Source organism: Scyliorhinus torazame, chromosome 11 (assembly GCF_047496885.1).
Source record: "Scyliorhinus torazame isolate Kashiwa2021f chromosome 11, sScyTor2.1, whole genome shotgun sequence".
NCBI lineage: Eukaryota > Metazoa > Chordata > Chondrichthyes > Carcharhiniformes > Scyliorhinidae > Scyliorhinus > Scyliorhinus torazame.
The window spans coordinates 237,410,691-237,437,922 of record NC_092717.1 but is presented as its reverse complement, the minus strand read 5'-3'; the positions used below and the strand labels follow the sequence as shown (position 1 = coordinate 237,437,922).

At 44.5% G+C, this 27,232-nt stretch overlaps 1 protein-coding gene across 6 annotated transcripts in view; it reads left to right on the top strand.

Annotated features, from left to right (window-relative positions):
* The window catches only part of LOC140385858 (intermembrane lipid transfer protein VPS13B-like), a 1,311,478-nt gene that overhangs the window by 62,688 nt on the left and 1,221,558 nt on the right, over window positions 1-27,232 (top strand). For all 6 annotated transcript variants that reach the window (XM_072468452.1, XM_072468451.1, XM_072468450.1 and 3 more), the window contains exon 4: window positions 21,472-21,595. In XM_072468452.1, coding sequence (XP_072324553.1) covers window positions 21,472-21,595 — 124 coding nt within the window. The remainder of the gene's footprint in view (window positions 1-21,471; window positions 21,596-27,232) is intronic.

Below are 27,232 nucleotides of genomic sequence, written 5' to 3'. Positions count from 1 at the left end.
ATATGGAGAGAATCACATGGCAAGGGGATGCAGTGCACTTAGGAGGCAGACTCTGAGAAAAAGGTCTGCTATGGGATTAGTTGGATTCAGAGCAAATCAAGATGAAACCTTCCCAGCAAGAGTGTTAATGTCAGGAGAACATGACATCATTTGAAAATCCTTAAGTGATTCCAACAGGCTGATGTTGAATCTGACCACTTACTGTTATGTATTCTCTCTTCTATTTCCGATACATAATGTTTCCGTACACCACATTTTTTGCAACATGGTTTCAGAATAAGCTCGGCAGCATTGAAGATGCAGTTTTAATACTGAGTTTGTGCTCAAAAGTATAATGCCAATAGTTATGTGAGAATGCTTAGGAATGTTATATCAAAAATCATTCCTGAAAAAGGACCGAAGAGTTTTGAAAAGATTTCCACAACCTGACTGAAACTTCTAAAGTGGTTACATGATACAGCTGATTGTTTGGATGTGAAATTGGCCGGGCTTTTCAGCGGAGCAGTGTGTATCTTGTAATATGTAAAATTGTAATTTAAGGCCGGCAAAAGGAAACTGACCCAATTTCCAGCAGTGTTGCTTTCCTCCATTGAGATCAAAATCCATTGTTAACAAAAATAAACACCTATTTTCCAAAACCTGATTTTTTTTTTCCAGCTTGCTGTACAATTACATTTGGGGGATGCTCTACCTTTTTCTTGATTAAGAAATCTTTGATCCAGAAAATTGAATTCATACCATAAGCTTCAGTCATTTTTAGAAAGTTTCCAAAATCCTTAAATGCGAAGAATTTTGTTATGCATCTTTCACAACTTCCGTCATAAGGACGATGTGATATTATTTGATTGCTAAATTTTTTGTTTTGGATTGCAGCTCAAAGACGTTACTGTTTATATATTAGTATATAAATAGATACTTTCACATGGAAGTTGCAGAATTATTATTGGTTGTTATTTTTGCTAAGGAACTTTCTCACTGATTTGTGCACAGTGGTCCCAGTTTGAGTCTGAAGTATTTGATTAGAAGGGAGGTGCAGACTGCGAGTTCTAGGTGTGCGGGGGACAATTTAAAACTTGGGAGTATTGTAAACTGTGAAGAGGACAGTGTAGAACTTCAGAAAGACATAGACAAGTTGGTGGAGTAGGCAGATAGGTGGCAGATGAAATTCAATGCAGAGAAGTGTGAGATGATGCATTGTGGTAGGAAGAAGATGGAGAGACAACATAAAATATGTGGTAACATTCTTAAAGGGGTGCAAGAGCAGAGGGACCTGGGTGTGTACTAGCATGAAGTCATTGAAGGTAGCAGGACAGGTGGAGAGACCAGTTAATAAAGCAAATCGTATTCTTATTAATAGGGACTAGAGTGCAAGAGCAAGGAGGTTTGAAGTTAAACAAGACACTAGTTAGAGAGCATTGGAATATTGTGTAGAGGGCTGGGTGCCACACTACAGGAAGGATGTGAACACATTGGAGAGTGCATAAGAGGTTTACAATGGTTCCCGGGATGAGAAACTTCAGTTCTGAGGATAGATTAGAGAGGTTGGGAGTGTTCTCCTTGGGGACAAGAAGGCAAAGGGGAGTATTGATAAAGATATTTTCGGCTGGACAGAGGAGATAGGGTGAAACTACCCGCTTGTAAAAAGATCAAGAATGAGATGGCGTAGATTTAAAGTGATTTGCAAAAGAAGCAAATGGACTCTAGAAGCTTCCGTTAGGCTCACTGGTATATAGTTCCCTGTATTCTCTCTGCCTCCCTTTTTGAATAGCAGGCTTATATCAGCTATCCTCCAATCTGTAGGAACCATTCCAGAGTCCAAAGAATGTTGGAAAATTACCACCAATGGATCTACTATAACTAGGGCCACTTCCTTAAGTACTCTGGCATAAAGATTATCAGGCCCTGGAGATTTATCCGCCTTCAGTTCCATCAATTTCCCCAGAACCATTGCCCTACTAATACTAATTTCCTTCAACTTCCCACTAAAATTTGTGTTACTCAGAACTTCCAGTATTCATGTCTTCCTTTGTGAAGACAGAAGCAAAGTACAAATTTAGTTCCTCAGCGATTTCTTTGTTCCCCGTTATGAATTCTCCCATTTCTGACTGTAAGGGGTCTAGATTCATTTTTTTCATCAATCCTTTTCTCTTTACGTACTTGTGGTAGTATGCATTAGGGGTCATGTGGGACTGTGAAGCCGTGATGTCATTGGCTGACAGATCCCGGGTCCTGGTTGGCTGTTGACCTCTAGCTCCGCCCTGAAGGCGGAGTATAAGAACCAGGAGTTCTCCCCCCGCAGGCCAGTCTGTTGCTGAACTGCGGGGAACAAGTCACGCTTAATAAAGCCTCATCGACTTCATCTCTATTCGTCTCTCGTGAGTCTTTGTGCGCTACAGTACTTATAGAAACTTTTACAGTCATTTTTTATGTTCCCCACCAGCTTATTTTTAAGTTCTATTTTCCCCTTCTTAATCAATCGGTTGGTCTGCCTTTGCTGAATTTCAAACTGTTCCCAATCCTCAGGTCTATTGCTTTATCTTGCTAATTTGTATGCTTCTTTTTTGAATCTAATGTTATCTCTAATTTCCCTTGTAAGCCACAGTTCTCTTTCTACTCTTGCACCAAATAGGGAGAAACAACTTTTGGAGTTCATCTGTTCATTCCTTGAAGGAATGCCATTGCCTGTCCACTGTGCTTCCTTTCAGTAATGTTTCCCAGTCCATCATAGCCGACTCATGCCTCATGCCATCATAGTTACCTTTATTGAGAATCAGGACCCTGGTCTCAGAATCAACTGTCATATTATAGTCACTCATCTCCATGCGTTCTCTCACAATTAGATTGCCAACTAATTCTTTCTCAGCACAATACCAAGTCCAAGGTGGCTTGTTCCCTTGTTGGTTCCTCAATGTATTGGTCCAGAAAACCACCCTGTATACACTCCAGACATTCCTCCTCCATTGTACTGTGACTAATTTCAAACACCCAATCCTCTTGCTCTGCCTGGTTGTCATCCATTCCCGTTCTGCCTGTTGTCATGTGAGAGTACCTTTTAAGAAATTAGCAGTACTGGGTGTACCTTTAAGAAATGGGTGTTTATTAGAGAGCTGCAGTGATGTCCAGAGTGGGTGGAGCTGGGCTGTCTGTCTGCTTTACTTTTGTTTTTGAGCAGGCTGCTACAGAGTGAGTTTTAGTTTTGTTGTCAGAGAGAAAAGCTGCAGTGAAAGCCAGCAGATGTGCATGGTTCTCACTGCAAACTAAAGACTGCTGGGTGATTTTAAAGGGCTGACTGTTCTCAATAGTGAATTTAAACCTGATCGTTGTGTTAAAAAGAGTCTTTTGTCTTCCGGATGTTGTTTGGGAATTTATGAAGGGTTATCCATCGAGTACTGTATTCTTTGGGGATTTATTGGTGTTGATAGGTGTTAAGATGTTTACTGTGGGTTTATGAAGAGTTAACTGGTTTCATAAATAAACATTGTTTTAATTTAAAAGTACTGTAGATTTCTGTTGCATCACACCTGTGGAGTGGACCGTGTGCTTCCCAGACCACAATCTATTAAAAGTTGTGGGTCAGGTGAACTCTGTGATACACTTTGGGGCTCTCTAAACTCTGGCCCATAACAAATTGGGGGCTTGTCCGGGTTAAAGGTCTATCTATTGGATTGGCTTAATGAACTTAAAGACAGTGAGGGATGAGCAGATTGTGGGTGCTTTTCAGGTGTGGTATTATAGTTTAAGTAGGGGGTATGTTGTGGACAATGGCTCTTTCAGAGGCTCAGAAGTTTTTGGGGATGGAGATGGTCACATGCAGTACCTTACGGACAGAGACTAAAAACAGCCTTGTAGATTTGTCAGAAACATTGCAGTTAACATTACCTGACAAAATGCAAAAAGATGAGGTATTTATGGCGGTAGCTGAACATTTAAAGTTGCCTGAGATACAGTCTGACACATTGGAAATGGCAAAGATCCAGTTGCAGATTAAGCAACTTGAACATGAAAAAGCTTGAATATGCAATGAGAGAAAAAGAAAGAATAGCCCCGAGCAGAGCAAAAAGAAAGAGAAAGGAAGATACAGATCAGGGAAAAAGAAAAAGAGAGAGAGTTTGAACTTCAGAAAATGGCCATAAAATATGACAGTCAGTTAAGATTGGCGGCTGGAGACTTCCGGTTGCGGCTATGCTGAGCTAAGTCGCACGTTCGGCAGCTTCCGTCAGAAACGGACTTTTGGGCTCTTTTTAGGGGCCCCAGTGGCATTTGTTCGACGGTTCCCAGTGTGGGAAGGCGACAGTACAATTCCCCCTGCACTTTATGGATTGGACCAGGAGTGGAGCGGTGAAAAAAGTGATTTTGGTGCAGCTAAAAGTGCGAGGGAGGAGAACCAAGATGGCGGCAGGTGGAGACCAGGCAACATGGGCACAATGGTCGCAAGAGCAGCAGGAGTTCCTCAAGCGCTGTTTTGCGGACCTGAAGGCAGAGCTGCTGGAGCCGATGAAGGCATCGATCGATGAGCTGGTCGAGATCCACAAGGCCCAAGGGGCGGCAATCCGGGAGGTGCGGCAAAAGGCCTCGGAGAACGAGAATGAGATCTTGGGCCTGGCGGTGAAGGTGGAGGCGCACGAGGCGCTGCACAAGAAGTGGCGAGAAAAGTTTGAAGACTTGGAGAATCAGTCGAGGAGGAAGAACCTTCGGATTCTGGGTCTCCCGGAGGGAGCGGGGGGGTCAGATGCTGGAGCATACGTGGTGACTATGCTGAACACGCTGATGGGCGGGGAAGCTTTCCCGAGGCCCCTGGAGCTGGATGGGGCTCACCGAGTCCTGGCGAGGAGGCCCAAGGCCAACGAGCCGCCGAAGGCGGTAATGGTGCGGTTCCACCGTTTTGTGGACAGGGAGTGTGTCCTGAGATGGGCTAAAAAGGAGTGGAGCAGCAGGTGGGAGAATGCAGAGATCCGTATATATCAGGACTGGAGCGCGGAGGTGGCCAAGAAGAGGGCCGGGTACAACCAGGCTAAGGCGGTCCTGCATCGGAAGGGGGTGAAATTCGGGATGCTACAGCCAGCGCAATTGTGGATCACGTTTAAGGACCGACACCATTACTTTGAGACGCCGGAGGAGGCGTGAACATTTATCCAGGCCGAAAAGTTGGACATGACTGAAGGTTTGTTGGGAGGGGGTGTCGAGGGGGGGTTATTGTGTTTTGGGGGATGTTCTGCTCTGTTTTCTTTGGTGCTGGGTGGGGCTGGGTAAATGATTCAAAGTGGGGATTGTGTGAGAGTGTGGGCGTCGGTGGTTGGAAGGACGGGCCCTGCCAGGGGGGGAGGGGGAATGGGAGGCCCGAGGTGGGGGAGCTGAAATAAGGCCGCAAAAGGGGCGGGCTTGGTGGAAAGCGCGGGCTTTTTCCCGCGCTAGGGAAGGAAGGGTGCGGGGACGGGACGGGACGGGGGGGGTGGGGGTGGGGGGGGGGGTGGGGGGGGTGGGGGGGGGAAGAGAGAGAGAGAGGGTGGTTTTGGAGAGGAGCACAGGCCGAGAGTGGAGGGCACGGAGTATTCAGCCATAGCTATCTCAGATCATGCCCCGCATTGGGTGGAGCTGGAGTTGGGGGAGGAGAGGGACCAGCGCCCGCTGTGGCGCCTCGATGTGGGACTGTTGGCAGATGAGGTGAGTGGGCGGATCCGGGGGTGCATTGAAAGATATATAGAGGCTAACTACAATGGGGAGGTGCAGATGGGGGTGGTCTGGGAGGCGCTGAAGGCAGTGGTCAGGGGAGAGCTAATCTCTACTAGGGTCCATAAGGAGAGGAAGGAGAGGAGAGCGAGGGAGAGATTGGTGGGGGAGGTATGCAGAGGTCCCTGAGGAGGGATTACTAAAGGAGCGACAAAGCTTCCAGGCCGAATTCGACCTGTTGACTACTAGGAAGGCAGAGGTGCAGTAGAGGAAAGCGCAAGGGGCGGTGTACGAATATGGGGAGAAGGCGAGCCGGATGTTGGCACATCAGCTTCGGAAGCAGGAGGCAGCGAGGGAGATTGGGGGAGTTAGGGATAGAGGGGGGAACACTGTGCGGAGTGTGGTGGGAATAAATGGGGTGTTCAGGGACTTTTATGAGGAGCTGTATAGATCTGAGCCCCCATGGGGGAGGGGGGGATGCGTGATTTTTGGATCGGCTGAGGTTCCCGAGGATGGAGGAGGAGCAGGTGGTTGGGCTTGGGACACCGATTGGGCTGAAGGGGCTGGGGAGTGTGCAGGCAGGGAAGGCCTCGGGCCGGATGGGTTCTCGGTGGAATTCTACCGGAAGTACATGGACCTGTTGGGCCCACTGCTAGTGAGGACTTTCAATGAGGCGAGGGAGGGGGAGACCTGCCCCCGTCAATGTCCAGGGCGCTGGTCTCGCTGATCCTGAAGCGGGACAAGGACCCATTACAGTGTGGGTCGTACAGGCCGATCTTGTTCCTCAACGTCGACGCAATGTTGTTGGCGAAGGTGCTGCTTACCAGAATTGAGGACTGTGTCCTGGGGGTGATTCACGAGGACCAGACTGGGTTTGTGAGGGGTAGGCAGTTGAACACCAATGTGCGGAGGCTCCTCAACGTAATTATGATGCCTGCAGTGGAGGGGGAAACGGAGGTAGTGGCGGCTATGGACGCGGAGAAGATCTTGGATAGGGTGGAGTGGGAGTATCTTTGGGAAATGCTGAGGAGGTTTGGGTTCGGGGAGGGGTTCATCAGTTGGGTTAGGCTACTTTATGAAGCCCCGGTGGCGAGTGTGGCCACGAACTGGCGGAGGTCGGAATACTTTCGGCTGTACTGGGGGACGAGGCAGGGGTGTCCCCTATCCCCCTTGTTGTTCGCATTGGCAATTGAGCCTTTGGCCATGGCACTGAGGGAGTCCAGGAACTGGAGGGGACTGGTTCGGGGGGGAAGAGGAACACCGGGTGTCTCTGTATGCCGATGGCCTGTTATTGTATGTGGCGGATCCAGGGGAGGGGATGCCGGAGATTATGCGGATCCTCGGGGGGTTCGGGGACTTTTCCGGACATAAGCTTAACGTAGGGAAGAGTGAGCTCTTTGTGATACACCCAGGGGACCAGGGAAGGGAGATAGACGAGCTTCCGCTGAAGAGGGCGGAAAGGAGCTTTCAGTACCTGGGGATGCAGGTTGCGAGGAGTTGGGGGGCCCTGCACAAGCTCAATTTGACGCGGCTGGTGGAGCAGATGGAGGAGGAGTTTAAAAGGTGGGTTATGTTGCCACTGTCGTTGACGGTTAGAGTGCAGTCGGTGAAAATGACGGTCCTTCCGAGGTTCCTCTTTGTGTTCCAGTGCCTTCCCATCCTGATCCCTAAGGCCCTTTTTTAAACGGGTCAGCAGGAGCATCATGGGATTCGTGTGGGCGAATAAGACCCCGAGGGTAAAAAGGGTATTTCTGGAGCGTAGCAGGGACAGAGGAGGGCTAGCGTTGCCCAATATATGTGGGTACTACTGGGCTGCCAATATGGCGATGATCCGTAAGTGGGTAATGGAGGGGGAGGGGGCGGCGTGGAAGAGGCTGGAGATGGCGTCCTGTGTGGGCACGAGTCTGAGAGCGCTGGTGACGGCACAGCTGCCGCTCCCGCCGACAAGGTACACCACGAGTCCGGTGGCGGCGGCGACTCTGAAAATTTGGGTGCAGTGGAGGCGCCACAGGGGTGGGGTAGAGGCCTCGGTTTGGTCCCCGATCCGAGAGAACTATCGGTTCATCTTGGGGAGAATGGATGGGGTGTTTCTGAGCTGGCATCGGGCAGGTATTAAAAGAATAGGGGACCTGTTTATAGATGGGATGTTTGCGAGCCTTGTGGCGCTGGAGGAGAAATTTGGGCTGCCCCCCGGAAACGCCTTCCGGTACATGCAGGTGAGGGCGTTCAGGAGACGTCAGGTGAGGGATTTTCCGCTGCTTCCAGCATGGAAGATTCAAGATAGGGTGCTCTCGAGGGGTGTGGTTTGGAGAAGGCAAGGTCTTGGCGGTCTATCAGGAGATGCAGGAAGAGGAAGAGACCTCGGTGGAGGAGCTAAAGGGTAAATGGGAGAAGGAGCTTGGGGAGGAGATAGATGAGGGTCTGTGGGCTGGTGCCCTGGGTAGGGTTAATTCTTCCTCCTCTTGCACCAGGCTCAGCCAGATACAATTTAAGGTTCTTCACAGAGTGCATATGATAGGGGCGAGGTTGAGAAGGTTTTTTGGGGTAGAGGACAGGTGTGTGAGGTGCTCGGGGAGCCCAGCAAACCATGCCCATATGTTCTGGGCGTGTCCGGCGCTGGATGGGTTTTGGAGGGGCTTTGCGAGGATTGTGTCTAAGGGGGGTAAACACCCGGGTCAAGCCGAGCTGTGGGGGTTAGCATTATTTGGGGTATCGGACGAGCCGGGAGTGCAGGAGGCGAAAGAGGCCGGTATTCTGGCCTTTGTGTCCCTGGTAGCCCAGCGGAGGATTCTGCTACAGTGGAAGGATCCGAGGCCCCCAAGCGTAGAAGCCTGGATCAGTGACATGGCAGGGTTCATTAAATTGGAGAGGGTAAAGTTTGCCTTGCGAGGGTCTGTGCAAGGGTTCTACAGGCGGTGGCAACCGTTCCTAGACTTTCTAGCGGAACGTTAGGAGGTGATCAGCAGCAGCCCAGGAGGGAGTGGGGGGGGGGGGGGTGTATGTGTTTATTATTGTTTCATGTGGGGGGTTTGTACATTGCGGGAATTCGCGATATAAGTGTATGATGTTGATCTGTGTGTTTTATGCTTTTGTTTTTTCTGTAAGGGGTTTGTTGAAAATTTGCGTTTAAAAGTTCAATTCCTGATGTAATGAGAACTCATGTGGAAGAACAGAAGGTTAAAACTGCGAGATTAGCAGCAGAAATGGCAGATGATTATGAATTAGTTCATAAATCAAAGCTTGGTTTCCGACATCAGTTTCAGCCTGTGAGGGATAGAAACTGGGGACATGAGAAATACTTGTGGTAAAGGAGATCTGATAGGAGATAATAAGGAGAGTGTACCTCAGATTAAAAAAGAAATCCAGGAGAGTGGAAGAGACATGAAAAGTTTAAAATGTTTTCAGTGTAATAAACTAGACCATGTAAAGTCACAGTGTTGGTGGTTGAAGAAAAGCACTGGGAAGGCTGATGTGGTAAAACAGGATAAGACAGTGGGGTTTGTTAAAGTGGGAAAGGAAAGCCCAAGTGAAGCGAAGGAGGTGCAAAAGATTGTACAGCCTGATCAAGAGGTGATTGATATTTACTTGTGTGGGTAAAGTTTACTCATGTGTACTTGAAGGAGCAGGTAAAGAAGTCACAATTTTAAGAGATACGGGAGCTAGTCAATCTTTGATGGTAAGAGATGAGGAGTTATGTTGTTTGGGAAGAATGTTGCCAGAAAAGGTGGTAATATGTGGAATTCGGGGTGAGAAGAATAGTGTTCCATTATATAAGGCAAGGTTGGAAAGTCCAGTGAAGAGTGGTGAAGTGGCAGTTGGAGTAATCGAGAAACTATCTTGTCCAGGAATACAGTTTATCTTGGGTAATGATTATAGCTGGATCGCAGGTGGGAGTGATGCCTACTGTTGTTGATAAGCCAGTGGAAAATCAGACAACTGAAGTGTTGAAGGACGGATATCCTGGGATTTTTCCGGATTGTGCAGTAACAAGGTTGCAAAGTCACGGGTTAAGACAAGAGGAGAAATCAAAGAGTGAAGATGAAGTTGAAGTGCAATTATCAGAAATGATTTTTGATCAGATGGTTGAAAAAGAACAAGAACAGGTGGAGGATGAGGCGGATATTTTTAGTTCAGAAAAATTGGCGGAGTTACAACAGAAAGATGTAGAAATAAACCGGAAAGCATACATGGAAGAGGAATCTGAGTGTATACCAGAGTGTTATTACTGTAAAAGTGATGTCTTGATGAGAAAATGGAGACCTTTACATATGCAGGTGGATGAAAAGTGGACAGAAGTTCATAAAGTAGTATTGCCGGTAGGGTATAGAAAGGAGGTGTTGCGAGTTGCACATGAGGTACCAGTGGGAGGTCATTTGGGAGTAAGGAAAACTCAAGCTGAAATCCAAAAACATTTTTTATTGGTCTGGACTACATAAAGATGTAGTTAAATTTTGTCGATCATGTCACATTTGTCAAGTGATAGGGAAACCTCGAGCAGTGATAAAACCAGTGCCCTTAATACCTATTCCAGCATTTGAGGAACCTTTTACAAGGGCCCTAATTGATTGTGTAGGACCGCTTCCTAAAACGAAAAGTGGGAATCAATATCATTTGACTATAATGGCTGTGTCTACTAGGTTTCCAAAGGCCATTCCAGTACGCGATATTACAGCTAAAAAGATTGTGGAGTAGTTACTTAAATTCTTTACTAGATATGGACTACCCACAGAAATTCAATCTGATCAAGGATCAATTTTACCTCAAAGTTATTCAAAGAAGTTATAGATAGCTTAGGAATAAAACAATTTAAATCAACTGTGCACCATCCAGAATCGCAGGGAGCATTAGAAAGGAGGCATCAGACATTAAAGACAATGTTGAGGGCTTATTGTCAAGATTATCCGGAGGATTGGGATACAGGAATTACATTTGTACTATTTGCAATTAGGGATGCACCTAATGAGTCTACCAAATTCAGTCCTTTTGAACTAATTTTTGGTCATGAGGTAAGAGGACCACTTAAATTGATTCAGCAAAAATTGGTGAGTGAGCAGTCGGAACTTACATTATTGGATTACGTGTCACATTTTAGGGAACGATTAAATAGAGCAGGTGAATTGGCTGGACAGCATTTAAAAGGTGCACAACATGTGAAGAAACGGGTAGCGGACAAGAAATCCAAAGTTCGTACTTTTGCCAGTGGAGATAAAGTTTTAGTATTGTTACCAGTGGTAGGTGAACCTTTAAAAGCAAGGTTTTGTGGACCTTATCAGAATGAAAGGAAATTAAGTGAGGTGAATTATGTGGTAAGAACGACAGATAGAAGGAAGACTCACCGAGTGTGTCATGTGAATATGCTTAAAAGGTACTTTGAAAGGGAAGGAGAGAAAAAGGAGGTTTTAATGATTCTAACTCAAAGTGACGAACCAAATCCAGATGACTGTGAATTTGACATACCTCAAATTAAATTGGAAAACAAGGATAAATTGTTGAGTTACCTTCCAGAGGAAAAAAGAACTGACCTGAAAGAGTTATTGATATCACATGGGCAAGTTTGTGGAGATAAATTGGGGAGTACTAAAATGGCTATTCATGATGTAGATGTGGGAAATGCTGTTCCAATCAAACAGCATCCATATAGACTTAACCCTTTAAAATTGGCACAGGCTAACAAAGAGATTGAGAGTATGCTTAAAAATGGCATAATTGAAAGGGGTTGCAGCCAATGGACCTCACCCATTGTGATCGTACCAAAACCGGACGGTACCCAATGGTTGTGTGTGGACTATAGAAAAGTTAATGCAGTTACAAGAACAGTCTCTTATCCTATTCCATGTTTGGAGGATTGCATTGAGAAAATGGGACAATTCGCTTTTATTTCCAAACTGGATTTACTTAAAGGTTACTGGCAGGTACCCTTTATCCGACAGGGTGATGGAGATTTCAGCTTTTGTGGCTCCAGATGGTATATACCAATTCAAAGTTATGCCATTTGGCATGACAAACGCTCAGCCACATTTCAACGGTTCACTAATAAAGTTGTTTCAGGATGACCCAATTATGCGGTGTACATCAACGATCTGCTAATTTTCACCAAGACATGAAAAGAACATTTAAAGCATCTTTTGGAGTTATTCGATCGACTTCAGGAGGCGAGTTTTGTGGTAAACCTAGCCAAAAGTGCATTTGGAAATGCCCAAGTCACTCTCCTTGGCCATACAATCGGACAGGGTCGAATGGTCACATGGGATGTGAAAACAAAGGTTATTGGGGATCTTCCGATACCCTCGACACTGACGGACTTGCTCAAGAAGCGTAAAACATTCCAGTGGACAGCGGAGTGTCAACAGGCATTTGTCTGCCTGAAAGCTGTGATGACCACTGCTCCTGTGTTAGGCATCGTGCAAAGACATTCTTGTTCAAAGAGACTGTCAATTGAGAAGAATTCCAGTTGGAGGAAGATGAATAAAAATGGACTGTTATTATTAAATGTTTGTGTGTTATGTTTTGTTTAAAAAAAAAAAGTATATTCATTGTCCATATTTCTTAAAGGAAAGCGAAATGGTGCAAAATGAAACCATCTTAAAGTTGATGGTTTATTTTTTTTCTTGGAGGGGGGGGGGAAGAGAGGTGTCATGTGAGAGTACCTTTTAAGAAATGGGGGTTTATTGATTAGCTGTACTGGATGTACCTTTCAGAAATGGGTGTTTATTAGAGAGCTGCAATGATGTCCAGAGTGGGTGGAGCTGAGCTGTCTGTCTGCTTTACTTTTGTTTTTGAGCAGGCTGCTACAGAGTGAGTTTTTAGTTTTGTATTCAGAGAGAAGAGCTGCAGTGAAAGCCAGCAGATGTGCATGGATCTCTCTGCAAACTAAAGACTGCTGGGTGATTTCAAAGGGCTGACTGTTCTCAATAGTGAATTTAAACCTGATCTTTGTGTTAAAAAGAGTCTTTTGTCTTCCGGATGTTGTTTGGGAATTTATGAAGGGTTATCCATCGAGTACTGTATTCTTTGGGGATTTATTGGTGTTGATAGGTGTTAAGAAGTTTACTGTGGGTTTATGAAGAGTTAACTGGTTTCATAAATAAACATTGTTTTAATTTAAAAGTACTGTAGATTTCTGTTTGCATCATACCTGTAGAGTGGACAGTGTGCTCCCCATACCACAATCTATTAAAAGTTGTGGGTCAGGTGAACTCCATGATACACTTTGGGGTTCTCTAAACTCTGGCCCATAACACTGTTGCGTCTGAACGTACGGTGTGACCATCTCTCTATATGTGCTATCGACGATGCTCTCCGCCTCACGGACGCTCTGCAGTGTCCCCAGACGCCACTCCAGCTCTGAAACTCTGGCTTCTCGGAGCTGCAGCTGGAGACTCTTCCTGCACACATGCTGGTCCTGGGAACTGAAAGTGTTACTCGTCTCCCACATGAAGCAAGAAACGCAGACCAAGGCTTGGGGCTCTTCTGCCATGTCTTACTCCTTTGAGTTAAATTAATCATTTTACTATCAAACAATATGAACTACTATTCTTCTATGCTCTTTGTTGTTATAAAATATATTTCTTACAGACAATGAATCACAGAATGATATCTTATGAATTATAACCAATAGTAGTAGTAAGTACCTATCCAACTGTACTAACCCAAACAGCTGTTAGATTTCCTTAATGTGGAGATGCCGGCGCAGGACTGGGATGGGCACAGTAAAAAGTCTCACTGCACCATGTTAAAGTCCAACAGGTTTATTTGAAATCACATGCTTTCGGTGCGCTGCTCCTTCATCAGGTGAAGTCAGTGGTTGCAGGTCTGGTCGGCTCGCAGCTGCCCGAAGGTGTTCTTAAAGTTTGAAGGAATGCGATTCCACACCGCTTCAGAGTGGTTTTGTGGCAGTAGTTATTGATTGGCTGTTAAAGACTCATTTACACTTGCATGGAGATGCCTTAACAAACTCTGGTGAGTTTTTTTTGATATACTGCAACCTGAAACCATTTGTGTTTGAAAGCCAAGTCTCTCAGTGATATGCTGATGTAATACATCTTGTGGAGGAGCAGCGTAACCAGGACTGCAGTTTTCTAATTTCAACTGCACACGTACAGGTGGCAATTAAAAGAATGATGAATGCTAATAGGCCCAATTTTGTCGTAAGAATACTAGTTAAGGCTATGTGTGCCACAGCCTCTATTGTGTTCATGGAATTAGCTACAAGCTCGATCCAGCTCTATGATTCATTGCATACAAACATAAGAGTTAGGAGCAGGGGCAGGCCAATCGAGCCTGTGTCGCCATTTAATAATATTATGGCTGATCTGATTCTAACCTCAATATTAATTCCTCCCCCATCCCCGTAGAACATAGAGTGCAGAAGGAGGCCATTCGGCCCATCAAATCTGCACCAACCCACTTCAGCCCTCACTTCCACCCTATCCCCGTAACCCAATAACTCCTCCTAACGTTTGTTGGTCACTAAGGGCAATTTATCATGGCCAATCCACCTAACCTGCACGTCTTTGGACTGTGGGAGGAAACCGGAGCACCCGGAGGAAACCCACGCAGACACGGGGAGCACGTGCAAACCCCGCACAGACTGTTTCCCATAACCTTTCACCCACTTAATCATTTTTGAGAGTAAAATCTATGCATAATGTTCAAATATTTTATTTTACAAAAATTTTAGCAGTTCGACAGTAGGTTTTATATTTTCATTTTCAGTCCATTCAGATTAAACAATTACTTGTGTCCTTTGGAACAAACAATCTATTTCTGATGTTACAGCGTTTGATAATTTTGACATATAAGCTGATTCTGCATTATCCTTACACTTTATTTTAAAGTTTTAGAAATTAATTACCACTGCTTAGTTATATTCCTAATAATCTTTACTTTTTTTTCCTAAGACTTCCCAACATTATACCCAAAATCTCATAATTCTTTCAAATTTTGGGAGACTTGCCTTTTTAGCCGCTTAAATATAGCTTACATCTGGTGAGGTCTGTGGTCTTTGTGACCTCATGTCTACATAGAATCAGGGAAGTTGCAGCACAGAAACAGGCATTCAGCACAACTGGCCTGAGCCAGTGTTTATGCACTGCATGGGCTTCCTCTGATTCCTCTTCGTCAATACGAGTACATTTCTCCTCTGCTCGCTTTTTACCACTTGTTCATTCTTTATTTCTCTCTTTCACAACATTTTTACTTCAGAGAAGTGAACATCATTGGTGGCTGGCATTTATTGTCCACGTTTAGCTACTTGAGTAGATGGGTATACAACGGAGTGCCACATTAGGCACCTTCACCTAAAGAGTGCAAAGATAGTAGAGTTCGCTACCAAATGGTGTAAATGCATTTACGGGGAAACTAGGTAGGACTACGGGGAGAAAGGATGGGAGGAAGTACCGCACGGACATGGTTGGGCCGAATGGGCTGTTACTGTGCCATGTATCCTATTCTTTTTAAAAATAAATTTGGAGTACCCAATTATTTTTTTCCAATTAAGAGGCAATTTAGCATAACCAGTCTACCTAACCTGCACATCTTTGGGATGAAACCCATGCAGACACAGGGAGAATGTGCAAACTACACACCGACAGTGACCCGGGGCCGGGATCAAACCCGGGCCCCCTCTGCCATAGGCAGCAGTGCTAACCACTGGACCACCGTGCCGCCCCCATATATCCTGTGCTGATGTGTGATTGGAGTAGCGTGTAAGTTAGACCAGGAAAGGACAACTGTTCCCTTTTGCATTTAAGAGCCAGTTGGATTTTACAGCAATCTGGCAACTACATGGTGACTTTTACTATACTAGCTATTTAAGATGATGTGAAATTCTCCAAGTGCCACAATGTATGGTCCATGCCACTGGATTGCTTATCAAGTAACGTAACTACAGAACTACCATAACCTTTCCTCTGCATTCTTTTCCCCACTCTTCCATGCACACTGTTCCTGCGCAAATATTATACATCGTACACTTTTTCAGATCTAACCCTGAAAGGCTCTGTTGAACCCGAAACTGGAAAGCACAGTTCAAGTCCCATTGTGCCTAATCTTCAACAGGGATTTTCAGTGACAGAACTATCTCAAAACTGGGAAGCTTTGTTCTACTTATTTGTACCTTGTGCTGATTTGCCTTGAGCTTATAATGAAAGAATGTGGGAGCCCTATTGTAAGACTACATGGTGCATCTGTCCTTACCTGATTGATGCTACATGGATATGTTCCTATGAATTGCTGATGTGGGTGGCTGCCATTTTTATAGTCCACCATGTGGGGTCTGCACAGCTTAAACTCGCATGCCTCTTCGCACAACGCATGTATCAAGGTAAAGCGCCCATTTCTGGGGGTAAAAAAATTTATGCTGGCTGCTCCTGCAAGTAGAGAAATATGGGGTCATCTTACAATCTATGGTAGCTCTTGTGAAATGCAAAATAATAAACAATGTTTTTCAGCTATTGTTTGTCAATTTATTTTTCTCATTTCAATACAGAATGTTACATGCTACAAAAATCATGAAAAATAGCTTAATTTACTTTTAATTTAGTTAAGCTATACTCTTTCAAAGGCTGTAGCAAGTTTGATTTGCTCAGCTTTACTGAAATGTACTGCCACCACACCAGTGGCTGTTAGGTTTAGTATGAATGGCAAGAAATTGCCCTGTTAATTGTGCATAGCTGAAGTTACTTTATTGCCTTTTGATGTTTTTTATTTTAAACACCTAATCTGCAGGGAATTGACTTAATGTGGTTTATTTAGCTTTTCCTTGTTTGGAGACATTTGCTGATAGATTATGTTTTGTTCCTAATTGATGTAACTATCGCATGCAGTTAATGTAGTCTGATGTCCACAGAATTGCTTCACACAACTGGCACAGACTCTGAAGATGAGCAGTCAATCACCATATGTTTGTTTATTTTGGGATATGTTTGCTGTTCTAAGAGTCTGACAGACTCTCTTGCTACATGGGCAACCTGAATTAGCCTTGAGAGGGGGGCACAACTGATTTGTTTGAGGTGTTGTAGATTGTTTTGTGAGAAAACTTGTAGACTAATTTGGGTGTGGATAGTGTTTCTCAAGTTTTATCGAATGTGTTTACAGCTTACCCTGATCTAAAGGTGCTTTGGTCAGAAACTGCTGCCATTTTTGGTAATGCAGATTTCTTATTTACATTTTGTGATTACTTAGTTCACTTATTTATATATATAAAAGGGTCCAGATGACACGAAAGACAAATGCATTCCCATTGGCTTTATTAACCCAGCTAAAACTTTGATTTTGTTTCCCAGAGTATTGAAGGAACATTTAAGATTTCTAACAGGAGATTTAAATATTATATTAAATATTTACAAAGACCTACGTGAGAAAGGAGCATGGACTCTGGTTTCAGAGCAATGGTGACAAAAGGAAAAACTTCCCACCTAGCGAGAGCTTAGGATCTGGAATGCATTGCCTGGGAGTGTGGTGGTAGCAGGGTCAATTGAGGCTTTGGAAAGACAATTGGATAATTATTTGAAAATGAAAAATGTGCAGGGCTATAGGGGAAAGGCAGTGAAGTAGCACTAGGTGAATTGCTCCTTCAGAGGACCAGCAGAGACAGGACTGGCCAAATAACATCCTCCTGTGCTGTAATCGGTCTATTATTACATCTTTCATGGTGCCTCATAGTGGCTGAATCAAACTAAATTTACCGAGCAAACTGGGGAGGCAGTGGTGTAGTGGTATTTTCACTGGACTAGTAATCCAGAGACCCAGGGTCTCTGGGATCCAGGGTTCGAATCCCACTATGGCTGATGATATCAATAAAAGTCTAGAATTAGAAGTCGAATGATGACCATGAAACCATTGTCGATTGTCATAAAACCCATAGGTTTAGGGAAGGAAATCTGCCATCCTTAACTGGTGTGGCCTACATGTGACTCCAGACCCACACAACAATGCGGTTGACTCTTTAAAAAAAAATATATATATATTTATTCACATTTTTCAACAAATTTTCAACAAAACCCCCTCCCCCAACAAAAAGAAAGAAACAAGAACACAACAATCAGAAATTATACATTGGATTTCCCCCCATATACAATAACGCCCCCATATAACATTTAAAAACCCAAATAGGGAAAAAAAAACACCTTCACCCAAACGCCACCCCAAAAGAAAGAAACTCCCCCCCCCCCCCCCCCCCCAAAATAGGGGAAAAAAACCACCTTCACCCAAACTCCACCCTAAAAGAAAGAAACTCCCCCCCCCCCCCCCCCCCCCCCCGCCCTTGGGCTGCTGCTGCTGACCTCCGCCTAACGCTCCACGAGATAGTCTAGGAACGGTTGCCACCACCTGAGGAACCCCTGCACAGCCCCTCGCAAGGCAAACTTTATCCTCTCCAGCTTGATGAACCCTGCCATGTCATTGATCCAAGCTTCCACACTAGGGGGCTTCGCATCTTTCCATAGTAGCAAAATCCTCCGCCGGGCTACCAGGGATGCAAAGGCCAGAATACCGGCCTGTTTCGCCTCCTGCACTCCTGGCTCGTCCGATACCCCAAATAATGCCAATCCCCAGCTCGGCTTGACCCGGGCATTCACCACCTTGGACATAGTCCTCGCAAAACCCCTCCAAAACCCATACAGCGCTGGGCACGACCAGAACATATGGACGTGGTTTGCCAGGGCTCCCCGAGCACCTCCCACATCTGTCCTTCACCCCAAAGAACCTACTCAACCTCGCCCCTGTCAGATGCGGTTGACTCTTAAGTGCCTCTCACTGAAATGGCCACGCAAGCCGCTCAGTTTAAGGGCAGTTAGGGATGGGTAACAAATGTTGGCCAGGCCAGAGACACCCATATTCCAAGAATCAATAAATTAAAAAATAAATAATGAGTTAGACTATAAAAATAGTGTATATTAAGAAGGGTGTCTTGAAGCACGTTCAATGAGGTATGTTTAAAGGTTTGGGGAAATGGATAGAATTCCAGATCTTAAAATCTAGACGGCGAAAGATTGCCAATGCGATGAGTTGGGACTTCACCTGCCAGATGATTAATTTCAGTGTTGCTGAATAAAGAGACATGCTATCAAAGCGTTTTGTCTTGCACACATCGGAACAGTTCACAAGAGTACCCACTGCACCAGGAAAAATTCCCTGGTTCATTTTCCACGGAAATCAGTTAACCTGCCTAGTTTTAAATTGAACAAAAGCTTGGTCTTTACTGAAGGGTGGCACGGTAGCACAATGGTTAGCACTATTCTTTCACAGCGTCGGGGAGCCGGGTTCGATTTCCGGTTTGGGTCACTGTCTGTGTGGAATCTGCACGTTCTCCCTGTGTCTGCGTAGGTTTCCTCCGGGTGCTCCGGCTTCCTCCCACAAGTCCTGAAAGACATGCTTGTTATGTGAATTGGCCATTCTGAATTCTCCTTCGAATTTTCCTGAACAGGCGCCGTAGTGTGGTAACTGGGGGATTTTCACAGTAACATAATTGCAGTGTTAATGTAAGTCTACTTGTGACACTGATAAAAATTATTATTACTGTTCCCTGTTGCATTCTCCATAGCAACATCTCTAATGATCAGAGTTCACATGTCAATCAATCAACACATTCTTCTCATGCTGTTCCCTTGTTCCCTTTTTACCATTGGGCATTCTTGCAACTTTCATGTTCAGTGCAAGATTAAAAGCTTCAACAGCATGTCTGTTTTTTTCAGCCGTACTCCAGTTCTGTGTTACCAAATGGTTAAGTGGTTGGGAGGAAATGGCATCGGAGGAGGTCATAGAGATGTGAAGGGGGTGATATGAAGAAGGGATTTGAACAAGCGGATGATAATTTTGAGGCCAGCCCTGAGAACATTGGAATAGTTGAATCTGGAGGTGGCAAAGGCATGGGGAGGCATTGGAGTAGTGGTATTGTCACTGGACTAGTAATCGAGAGACCCAGGGTAATGAATGCTCTGAGGATCTGGGTTCAATCCCACTATGGGAGCTGGTAAAATTTGAATTTGCTTTGAAAAAAATAAATAAATCTGGAATTAAATGCCGAATGATGACCATGATTGTCGAGTTCTCCTTCGAATTTTCGATTGTCGATGTGTCTTAAAAACCCATCTGGTTCACTAAAGTCCTTTTTAGGGTTGGAAATCTGGCGTCCTTACCTGGTCTGGCCTCCATGTGACTCCAGATCTGCAACGATGTGGTTGACTCTTAAATGCCCTCAGGGATGAGCAATAAATGCTGGCCCAGCCAGCGTCACCCACATTCCATTAACAAATCAAAAAGGGATGCTGTTTGATTAGCAGAGAAGCTGAGGCAGGGGTAGAGGTTAGTGATTTTAAGGTGGTGGAAGTAAGTGATCTGTGATGGAGATGCTGTGGCTTTACAAGCTCTGCTTGGGATCAGAGGCTGCTAAAGTTGTGAACAGTCGGTTCAGCCTGAGACAGTGGGAACGGATGGATTTGGAATGGGAGTTGAGGGTACAGGGCATGTGGTGGGTGTGCCACAAACAATGGCTTTAGTTTTCCCATTGTTCAACTAGAGCAATTGGCACTTTTTCCAGCTTGGATATCTGACAAGTAAGGTAAAGGCCAAGTCGCCATAGTCGCAGATGACCATAGGCTGCTTTCCCCTTTGAGGGGGAGAGCTGACTGGTGGTGATTTAACCTGAGGGTCACCACACCTCAGGCGAGGGGCAAGGTTGAGAAGGCGGGGCCTTCATAAGTAACCTCAGCGGTACGGGAAATGAATCTGCGCTGCTGGCCTTGCTCTGCATCGTGAACCAGCTGTCTAGCCAACTGAGCTAAACCGCCAAGTAGCCAAAAAACAAAGACGCAGTGGTAGGATTGGGAGAAGCAGTGAATAGTTGGGGCTGGGTTTTATTCCCATATTTATACAATTAAATGGCCGATCTTCTGATATCACTAAAATGTAGAATGAGTAAGAAGAGGGAGCCAAGATTGGAATTTTGGGGGTCTGTTTGTGTCCTGGATTTGCTCTTGTAAATTTAACAGGTGTTAGAATTTTCTGGGAGCTGATCCAGGCTATTCAACTCTGGGGAATACACGTTACCACATTGTTAAATTGTGTATTAAATTGTGTATTAAGATGTCGACAATTTGTGGCATATGTTATTCTATTTACTACTTCGTGGTTTGACAATATGGGGATTATATCCAATAAAATGCTGTGCTGACTAACTCGATTGAAACAAGAGCTACTTAAGAGCACTTAAGAATGAGCTTGATATATGTTAATTTTGTCATGTAATGCTCCTGTGAAGTATATTGGGATGTTTTATTGTGTTCAAGGTGCGATATACATGAGGCTTGATGGTATTCTGAATGATTAGCTACTGTACAAATAGTGATACTGCTTGGGACTATGGGAATGCCATCCTGGGGTTTAACTGTTCAGAGTTACAGCATGGAGTCCCACTTGCTTTGGAGCTTTTATTCGGCTATCTTCTGCCTGGGGGACAGTCATGATTTAGGTGGCTGTGTACCATGATCTGAATTTTCTAAGTGGAATTATTGCAATTCACTGAGGCAGCAAGTTTTCATTTAATTGAATGAAAACTGAATTGTAGTGACTCCAGATGTTCAATAAAACATTGAGACACTTGCCTCGTGTATGATGTGATGTAGATGAGAACCTCTCTTCACTTACAAGTTTGTATAAGCAGTGAACCAAAAATTAATTCCGTAGGCACCACTAACCCAGTTCCATTCAAACGCTGCCTAATAGGTGTATAAATGTGTGTAAATGTTTCAGTTGTCATTAACAATGTTCCATTAGTATGGCTTATCTAGATTTGTTGTTTTGCAGGATGATCACGAGAGTTGTGGCTCCAGTTCAACCAACCGCAGCACCACTACAGAGAGCATAAAATCATTAGCCAAAACTCGTCGCATCCAGCAAGTGACCTCCACTGACCCCGACTTACCCCCAGGTGAGTGATGAATGAAGGCTTGTGACTGGGGCAGGCAGCATTTGAAATGTTCCTGCTGGATGCGAATTTAAAAAATACACTTACAGCGATTTATAATGCAGAAAACCTCGACAGGAAAAGGTGCAATGATAGTCTTACTGTGATCAGAGCTAACTCTTAGATGCCCTAAAGAGAAACATTTTCAAACATATTTGTTTGTTGACTGACGCTGTGACAGGCAGAAAGTGTTTAACCAACGTCTGTTGAATGCAAGCATATCTTCCTTTTATCTTGTTTCTATTCCCTTACTCTGAATTGAGTAACAAACTCCACGCAAAATGAATTTTGTCACGGCTGGTTGTTGTTCCAACATAGGCCTGACCCACCTGCTATCAATTGTACATCAAAACCATGCATACGAATCTAAGGGTATAAAATAGGACTCATTTCCAAACTGCCCCCTGTTGGTTAGATGCATTATTGCTGTGGCAGTACATTATTTCATAAATGCAATTTGTTAATTAAACTGAATTGTATCTACATTCAATACTGTGCTTACAGTGCTGCATTCTGACAAACATAGTTTTTCATTAGACTTGTCACAAATTGGGCGACAGGGTGGTGCAGTGGTTAGCACTGCTGCCTCATGGCGCTGAGGTCCTGTTTTCGATCCCGGCCATGGGTCACTGTCCGTGTGGAGTTTGCACATTCTCCCCGTATCTGCGTGGGTCTCACCCCTACAACCTAAAGATATGCAGGGTAGGTGAATTGGCCACGCTAAATTGCTCCTTAATTGGTAAAAAAAAATTGGATACTCAAAAAAAAATTTTAAACTTAAAAAGAAAGACTTGTCACCATTAAGCAATTTCTACCAATAGTTGACGTACTTTACTTTGTCCCATATCCATGTAGCCTCTTTGCTCATAAAATTTAAAGAAACAAAGATGTATTTGAACAAGAGTTAGAAATAGCTTTGTGAATGTTACACATTTGTTTTCTGTTTATTAACAGTCAGTCATAAACTGAACTATTTGGCTGTCAGCATTTATGATTCCTTATATTTATCCATTGCTTCCAAATAGAAGCACATAAATTAAAATTATCTTTAGCTGCTGCATACCATAGAATGGTTGCAGCATAGAAAGAGGTCATTTGGCTTGTTCTTGCTAGGCCGATCTCTGATGGTGCAATTTCCCGTTTCAGATCATCCAATTCCCTCTTGAATGCCTCAATTGAATCTGCCTCCACCACCCTCTCAAGCCATGCATTCTAGATCGTAACGACTCGCTTTGTGATAAAATTTTCCCATTACTTCTTTTACCAGTTAACTTAAACCTGTGCATTTGGTTCTTGATACTTCAACTAATGGGAATAATTTCTACCTATCAACCCTATCCAGAACCCTCTTTTGACCCAATTGTGATGATATGCATAAAGCATATTCCCCTAAAAAAAATTAAACCGTCGAGCACTACATTTTCCGTACACAACGCATTCGATAGTTTCCTTACTGACTTGCGATTGAAGGCACAGTCGTGCAACTTCACACTCCAGACTTCGATGATACGAGATCAGATAGGTTTCGGAATCTCCATGACAAAGTGCGTGAGCGGCTTCTGCAGGAAACAGACCTGCAGCTCGAAAGTGCGATTCAAATAAGCCACGCTAGTGAGCTGGCTGCAAAGCAGCTCAACACATTGAATCTCTGGCATTTTGGTGCAAAGGCAGAAGAGGCGGCAGATGCCATTAGTGTGGTGATGCAGCTGAATAAGAAACATGCTCCCAGTGCGGGTGGCCATTTTGAGCGGCCGACCCGATCCTCCATTTTATGTTCGCGATGTGGCAAACGGCATTTGCCACGGCAGTGCTCTGCTTATGAAAACACATGTGCTATCTGCAATGGCAGAAATTATTTTGCAACCCAATGTTATTCAAGGAGAAGGCCTGAACAAACAAAGAATATCAGTGCTGTTGATGAAGTGTGCCTAGAGGTCACATTCTTTGTGGACATGATCGCCAGCGAAGACAGGGAGTCTCAAGTTACACCAAATCACAATGTATTTGTACCAATCTGCTGCAATAGTGAATTGAAGGAAGAGAATCATGAGGATAAATGGACAGTGCCATTAAAGATAAATGGCATAGTGATAAAAAGTCAAGCTCGACACTGGTCAACCTCATCAACCTGTCCGTTGTAAAAACAAAAAGCTGCGGGTTGCACCAAAAATAATTACTTGAACGGTATTTCTAAGGGATTATAATGGGAATGAAATCTCGTTGTTAGGAGCATGTGAACTTGAGGCTGAGGTAAATAACAAAACTCAAGTTGAAATTATTTGTGGTGACGGCGGATTGCGAGTCTTTAATTGTTGAGGCGTGAGGAGCAAAAGCTAGTCTGACGAGTCTATAGTGCAGACAGTGCTGCAACAGGCCCTCATCCCTCTGGAAACTCCATAGTGAATGATTTCCATGAAATTTTCCAAGGTTTGGTATGTGGCATACACCTACAAGATTCAATTCAAGGAAGATGCGAAGCCTGTGATTTCATGCGCTGAGATGTGTGCTAGCGCCATTGAAGGATAAACTCAAGGCAGAGCTAGAGAGGATGACTGCCTTGGGGGCCATTAAGGAAATTGAGGTCCCCACAGACTGGGTTAATTCCTTGGTCTGTGTAAAGAAGCGCAATGGGGACTTAAGAATCTACATGGATCCGAAGGATTTGAATCTCAATATCAATAGGGAACACTATCCTATACAAAGAGTGAAGAGATGACGTGTGAAATGGGGCCTGGTTTAGCACAGTGGGCTAAGACAGCTGGCTTGTAATGCAGAACAAGACCAGCAGCGCGGGTTCAATTCCCGTTCCAGCCTCCCGAACAGGTGCCGGAATGTGGCGACTAGGGGCTTTTCACAGTAACTTCATTGAAGCCTACTTGTGACAATAAGCGATTATTATTATTTATTATTATTAAATGGCAGGAGCAACCTCCTTGAGCCAAGATATGCACAAATCGAAAAAGAATGCCTAGGGTTCATTAATGGGCTAATGAAGTTCCATGATTATGTGCATGGGCTTCCATCCTTCATTGTGGAGACAGATCACGGGTCGCTGGTCGCCATCATCTAAAGGAATCTCAGTGAGATGTCGCCGCAAATTCAAAGAATGATCATGAAGTTGCGGCAGTACGATTTGGAATTGGTGTTTAGGCCTTGTAAGCATCTTATTGTGGCTGACACGCTTTCCAGAGCTACGGGCAATGAGCAACCACTCCAGCTGGATGAGGACGTACAGGTCCCACGTAAATATGGTGACAGAGTCTCTGCCGGTCTCTGACAACAAGTCAAAAACAATTCAAGAGGAAACTGCCAAGGACACTCCTGCAGAAAGTGAGAAAGTATATCCATGAAGGTTGGCCCAAAGGATCCTGTTCCAAGTTTCTACAATATTTAAGCAGAATTAATTGATGTTAATGGATTTTTGCTGCGGAATCAGCAAAATTGTAATTCCACAGGCACTACGGTCAGTGATCCTCGTCAAGTTGCATGAAGGGCCCTTGGGGATGGAAAAGTGCAGGAGCAGAGCCATGGAGGCACTCTATTGGCCTGACATCAGTCGTGACATTGAGTTACTGGTGGAGAATTGTGAAACATGCCAAGGATTTCAGCGCAGGCAGAGCAATGAACCTACGCAAATGGGTGACACGGTCACAATTCCCTGGCAGAAGGTTGGTATGGATCTCTTGCATTTAAATGGAAAGGAGTACACTCTAGTTATAGATTATTTGTCTAACTACCCAGAGATAGCACAGTTGTCGAACCTGACGGCAAGATGTGCTATTAAGAATGTCAAAGAAATATTTGCACAACATGGTATTCCGAATGTCGTCATGAGCGTTAATGGTCCTTGTTTTGACTGTTATGAGTGGGCAGAATTTGCTGGCAGTATGATTTTCAACATGTTACCTCCAGTCCGCATTACCCCCAGTCAAATGGCAAAGCTGAAAAGGGAGTGCATATCGCCAAGCAGCTCCTAAAGAAAGCACTGCACAATCACGATGATACCTACCTTGTGCTCCTCGGCTATCGTTCGGCACCACTGGTCAATGGTCTCTCGCCTGCTCAAATGCTAATGAACAGACAACTGCGAACCACTGTTCCTCGTTTTCTTCATCAGCCCATGAACCACTCGTTAGCAGGACAAGTGACCTCTCAGAAAAGGAGGTTGAAGGGATTCTATGATAGGTCTGCCAAAAGACTTCAACCTCTGCAGCCAGAGGATACTGTGAGAGTAGAAGATTCTAAAGGACATGGATGGTCTCAAAAGGCAAAGATGCTGTGATAAGCAGGTTCAGACTCGTCTCTAGTTCTTACTGAAGAAGGTGTTATATTGAGAGGAATAGAAGACCTTTGCTCAAAGGACGGCAGCCATTTGTAACCACCAGAAGAAGCACGCAACAGTCCTAAAACATCTGAAGAACACAAGGAACAAATACAACAAGAGAATTATACATCACTACATGAGAAGCATCAAACTCAACCCACAAGCAATACAGAAAATGAAGAACGTTACAAGTTCAGCAGACACTGATAAGGACTACAAGAATAAGGTGCAAGCCAGAAATACTGAACTTGTGACAGACTGTAAAAAATTCTGAACGTGTGAATAGTTATGCATATCATGATATAATGTAAAGACTACTCCGATGTATGTAAATAATTTCATTTTCCAAAGGAAAGGGGATGTGATGATATGCATAAAGCAGTCATGTACATAATGTTATGCATGACCTTCGACCACTAGGTGGCAGGGTTAACCTGTCACGTGACTCTGGTTCTGGGAGTTGGGAGTAGGTCATGCTAGGAGATAGATGTATTTTGCAGTAAGTGTTACTAAGAGGTCGCACTGGTTAGCACTGCTGCCTCACAGCAGCGAGGACCTGTGTTTGATCCCGGCCCCGGATCACTGTCCGTGTGTAGATTGCACATTCTCCCCGTGTCGGCGTGGGTCTCAACCCCCACAAACCCAAAGATGTGCAGGGTAGGTAGATTGGTCACACTAAATTGCCCCTTAATTGGGGGAAAAAAAATTGGGTAATCTAAATTTAAAAAAAAAAAAAAAATTGTGTTAGTCGCTCAATATTTTATTCATCTTGGTTATCGTAGTCATGCAGTTGTTAAACTATGTGTTCTGTAGTTAATCATTTACTTTGGCCAGTCTCCAGAACATGACACCAGTGATGGTGAAAGGACAGCAATATAATTCCAAGTCAAGATGGTGCATGACATGGAGGGGAAATTGCAGATGGTGGCATTCTGATACATATTCTACCCTTGTTCTTCATGGTGGCAGCGTTTGGAACAGTGGTGGGCAACCTGTGGCCCGGAGGCCACATGCGGCCCATCTGGGTTCTGAGTGCAGTCCTCGAGACATTTTGTTGACCGTTGCCCACGTGCAGGGTTGCCACATTCCCCCGATTTTGACCCGTGTCGTTTTTTTACGCTACCAGTATGACTGAAGTGATACGCACGTAAAACAAGGGGGAGTGAAGTGTGAGGTGCAAACTGATTGTGCACAACATTGACCGTGAGAATCGTGCGCTCCCTCTGCGTCCAAAGTGTTTTTACCCTTTGAAGTTGATAGTCCGATTAATATATAAA